General features: G+C 31.9%; 1 protein-coding gene across 1 annotated transcript; it reads left to right on the top strand.

The window, feature by feature from the left end:
• Positions 1-204: 204 nt before the first annotated feature.
• Positions 205-2,376, top strand: LOC112527757 (chlorophyll a-b binding protein, chloroplastic). The gene is made up of 5 exons (XM_025138543.1): positions 205-302; positions 516-701; positions 1,233-1,270; positions 1,574-2,088; positions 2,202-2,376. Exons 1-5 carry the CDS (start codon positions 244-246, stop codon positions 2,214-2,216), a joined length of 813 nt encoding a protein of 270 aa, XP_024994311.1. The 5' UTR covers positions 205-243; the 3' UTR covers positions 2,217-2,376.
• Positions 2,377-4,559: the final 2,183 nt, after the last annotated feature.

Genomic DNA, 4,559 nt, shown 5'->3' with positions numbered 1-4,559 from the left:
CAGCCACAAGTAGCGGTTTACAACATGAACCACTAGTCCAAGATGATTTGATGCCAAGTCATCCAAATTAGATTCAGAAAGGGGCCACCTGGCAACCCAAACAGCCAATCACAACAATCTTGCTTTCTACTCCTATCCTTTGGAGATAAGCCCATATGCCCTTACATTAACACCAACCATCTTCTTCCACACAAACCTACCTCTCCATTGGCAAGATCTTCAACCCAAGTTTCACAGAAAACCATGGCCTCCACAGCCTGTGCTTCTTCTGCCATTGCAGCTGTTGCTTTCTCTTCTCCAAGGCAAGTTCTTATTTTTCAAGTATATATATAAATATATACGCTCACTGTTCACCTTTCGTGAGGTTTGAACCTTTAACCTTTATGGAGATTAGAATTTACCAGTAACTTGGATACTGTTGGGTTGAATGACTCTATTGCAATGTGGGTTTAGAGTATTTTGGTTTTCTGGTGATTAGAATGTGAGTAATTGGGAACTTTGTGTGATTTTTATAGCTCCCAGAAGAGTGGATCAGTTGTTGGATCAACCAAGGCTTCTTTTCTTGGTGGGAAGAAACTGAGGGTTAGCAAGTTCAGTGCACCAACTGGGGCGCGATCGTTCGGCACGGTCTGCGTTGCAGCCGACCCTGACCGACCTCTTTGGTTTCCTGGCAGCACCCCTCCAGAATGGCTCGATGGCAGGTTTGATTCGACCGAATGATTAACATGTTTATGCTTTGTCATCATAAAAAGAACCACCATAAAAAAAGACTTTATATGAAAGTCAAATATGTCATAATAAACTGTTTTATAGGACATATGTTTATAAGATCAAACAATTATGCATCCTATATAAATGTGTTATAGTATCCTGATAGGATGTATTTCTGCATCATAACAAGTTTTTAAACACACTTTAAATAAAATGTCATATTAGTTTCTTTTTTTAAGATGACACTTTTTCTAATAATCAATTAATATAATATACCAATAGAATGTTTTATTTCAAGATCGTCCTAAACAAACTTGTTGAAATGTCCAAAAATGTCATATTAATATATTGTAACACATTTATATAAGATGTCAACCGTGTGGTCCTATAGAACGTAGCGTTATTAAACAGTCTGTTATGACAGCTAATGATAATATAACGTCCTATAAAATTGATTTCGTTGTCGTGACAAAACTCGATCTACTTGTGTGATCCTAATGCTTAGTTTCGATAACCTGCAGCCTACCGGGAGATTTCGGCTTCGATCCTCTTGGTCTAGGTAAGCATGATCGAAATTACGGTTCTCTATTAATGGAATTTTCAAATAGATTATACCAAGAACCATGTTTGCAAGGATAAGCTAGTTTATTTTTTGAACTTATTAGAAAAGTCGTTTGAATTTATTTTCTCATTTTTTTCCAATTAAATTTTTGGTATTTCCTTTTACTGTCATTTTAGCTTGTCTGTTGGTCTATCAGCCGACAACTAACTTTTCAGTCATCAGCTACTTTACCAAAGCGTATAGCATTGAAGGTATTTTATTAGTTTGCATCTCCTAACATGGCCGAGATTCTAATCGTAGGATCTGATCCCGATACCTTGAAATGGAACCAACAAGCCGAACTAGTACATTGCAGATGGGCAATGTTAGGAGCGGCCGGGATCTTCATCCCCGAATTCCTAACCAAAATCGGAATCCTGAACACTCCTTCATGGTACACGGCCGGCGAACAAGAATACTTCACCGACAAAACCACACTGTTCATCGTTGAGCTTATCTTCATCGGTTGGGCCGAAGGAAGAAGATGGGCTGATATTATCAACCCTGGGTGCGTTAACACCGACCCCATCTTCCCCAACAACAAGCTCACCGGCACAGATGTCGGGTACCCAGGTGGCCTGTGGTTCGACCCACTCGGATGGGGAAGTGGCTCGCCTCAAAAACTCAAGGAACTGAGGACAAAGGAGATCAAGAATGGAAGATTGGCCATGTTGGCCGTGATGGGCGCTTGGTTCCAAGCGATCTATACCGGAACCGGACCCATTGACAACCTCTTCGCTCACCTTGCTGACCCCGGTCACGCCACCATTTTTGCTGTAAGTGGCATCGATCAATCTACAAATTCATCTTTTAAGTATTTACTGTATATAAATATTATATATATATATTTAAAAAATAATAATAATAATAATAATTGTTGTTGTTGCAGGCATTCAAGGGGTAAATAGCAAGAAAGAAGTGTTGGGAAGTGAAAGAATGAAGAGTTTTTGGGCAAGTGATTGTGTGTTTATTATGATTAGAAATTGTATGGTATCTCTGCTGTAGAAAACCTAATTAATGCAATGTACAAACACCCTCTTTCAACTCAAAGTGCATGCATCATCCATATATTAAGCTTAATTCTCTCTTTATGATTTTCAAATGTATATGATAATATTTATTTATAATTTTATATATAAACCACAGTCATTAATTTAATTACTGATCTTTGATGAGATTTAAACTTTAACTATGAGTGCACCAATATGTCCAACCTCATACGAACAGTTTCATTAATTAAAATGGTAAACAATCAATATGTGGGTTTTACGACATTGAGGTTGCAAATTCCAGTCACTTTAGAGCCAGAGTCTGCAAGTTTAAATATATTTTTGAGGGAAAAAACGATCATTAAACTTTAACTTGAGATCTGCAGTCACCATTGAACCACTGATTGCAACTTATAAGAAAAGCATTGTTTATATATAAAACACGTGTGCACTAAAAACACTCAAATCAGTGTTATATATATAGGTGGAGGTTCAAACGAGAACCTCGGTGATTTATGAGAACGCAAGAACAACCAAATAATCTCAAATTTTTTTAATTAATAAATTAACTTATATTAAATATAAATAAGTTAATAAAGGCAGTAATATAATTAAGTAATTTTTATTTTATTTTAATTAATTATAATTATCTTTTTTTTTCCTGGATTGATCATGTTCGTTTCCACTATCTTTTCTTCTCTTGTGATAATTGTGTGATTATGTAACCATAACCTATCGAAATCATGATCAAACGAGTGTAACCATAACCTATCGAAACCAATGAGTAATCGTTGTGATAAATGTGTGATTGTATTACCCTAACCGATTGAAACCATAATCAAATTGAGTGCACAAGTGATGTTATAATAGTAATATCACATGATTATCCCACCCATATCACACCAAATCGTTTTTAGTGGATTTATCCGTAATCGTTGTGATAAATGTGTGATTGTCTAATCCTAACTTATCGAAACCATAAGTAATTATTGTAATAAATATGTGATTATCTAACCCTAACCAACGATCACGGCCTGGTTCTATAACCAACTATGTTGATTAATGAATAAATGATTCCAAAAGTTCTGTTTGCTTAAATTTATTTATTAGATAAAAAATAAACTATAATAAATGAAAATAATAAAATAAAATAAAATTTGCAATGTTAAAATAAAGCAAATTAAAATACAATAATTCTAAACGAATTATAAATAATAACTTATACTGGTATGTTATTAATCGGAAGTAACCACCGCCGTAATTGAGTACCTGTGTCGTAAACATTAATCATTTCATATATTCCTATCAAAATGATACGAAACACTTTATAACGTACGTGGAGTGAAATATTGAGACTTTATAGAATGGTATATTTTATCATAATTTAGATACTTGAATTGATTACAAGTTAAAAAGAGGTTTAATATGCTAAAAAACAATTCAACTTATAAATTAATAATGCTTACTTAATACTAAAAGGGTGCTTGCACAATACAACAAGATACATCTCGATTTTAATGTTTTGTTTTTATTATGTCTCTCGTCGATATTATATTATGATTTTATGTGGTACTGAAAAAACGATAATGTTTTTTTTTGAATAAAATATAAATTTGAATGTATCATAAAATTTTGAAAAAAAAATGTATCAATTTTATTATCAAACTAAATATTTAAAAATTATTGTTTTTTATGTAATTTATTTAATTCATTTTTTTATTATAATTTAATTTAGATTTAATAATGAAGTTATTTTTTTAATAATATAATTTTTTTATAAAGATAATAACTAATATTTTGTTAAAATTTAATTATCTATATACTATCTTATAAAACATTTTGCTAAAACTCTTAAAAACTCTGAAACTCGTTCATCCCTATCCGATTTCATCCCATATCTGAATTCGTGTAACTAAATGCAGATAAACACAATCAAATCAAGGATAAACATCTCATTTTAAATATAAAAAATCTAAAATATAATTAGTATAATTATTAAATTCTAACAGAATACTTAATTATTATCTTTATAAAATTTATAATATTAAACCAAAAATAAATTGTATATAAAAAAATATTCTATATTATAAATTATTTGACAAAAACTCTTAAAAACCACTTTTTATGCGTAAAGTRCTGTTTATTAATGTATATTACTTAAAACTCAAGATTACAAGTAATTGTGCATAGGTACAACTTATTAAAGCTTCATATCTGAATTCGTGTAACTAACTGCAGATAAATACAATCAAATACAT

The sequence above is a fragment of the Cynara cardunculus genome, assembly GCF_001531365.2.
Source record: "Cynara cardunculus var. scolymus isolate 2C chromosome LG 15, CcrdV1, whole genome shotgun sequence".
NCBI lineage: Eukaryota > Viridiplantae > Streptophyta > Magnoliopsida > Asterales > Asteraceae > Cynara > Cynara cardunculus.
The sequence above is the reverse complement of the archived record's forward strand: the minus strand, read 5'-3'. Positions and strand labels throughout refer to the sequence as shown.

What these genes read in the sequence shown, in the direction of transcription:
- LOC112527757 (XM_025138543.1), top strand. Translation starts at nt 244, where the DNA reads ATGGCCTCCACAGCCTGTGCTTCTTCTGCCATTGCAGCTGTTGCTTTC. An exon ending in GTTGCTTTCTCTTCTCCAAG is followed by an intron (nt 303 to 515) that starts GCAAGTTCTTAT and finishes TGATTTTTATAG; the next exon opens with CTCCCAGAAGAGTGGATCAG. An exon ending in CTTCGATCCTCTTGGTCTAG is followed by an intron (nt 1,271 to 1,573) that starts GTAAGCATGATC and finishes TTCTAATCGTAG; the next exon opens with GATCTGATCCCGATACCTTG.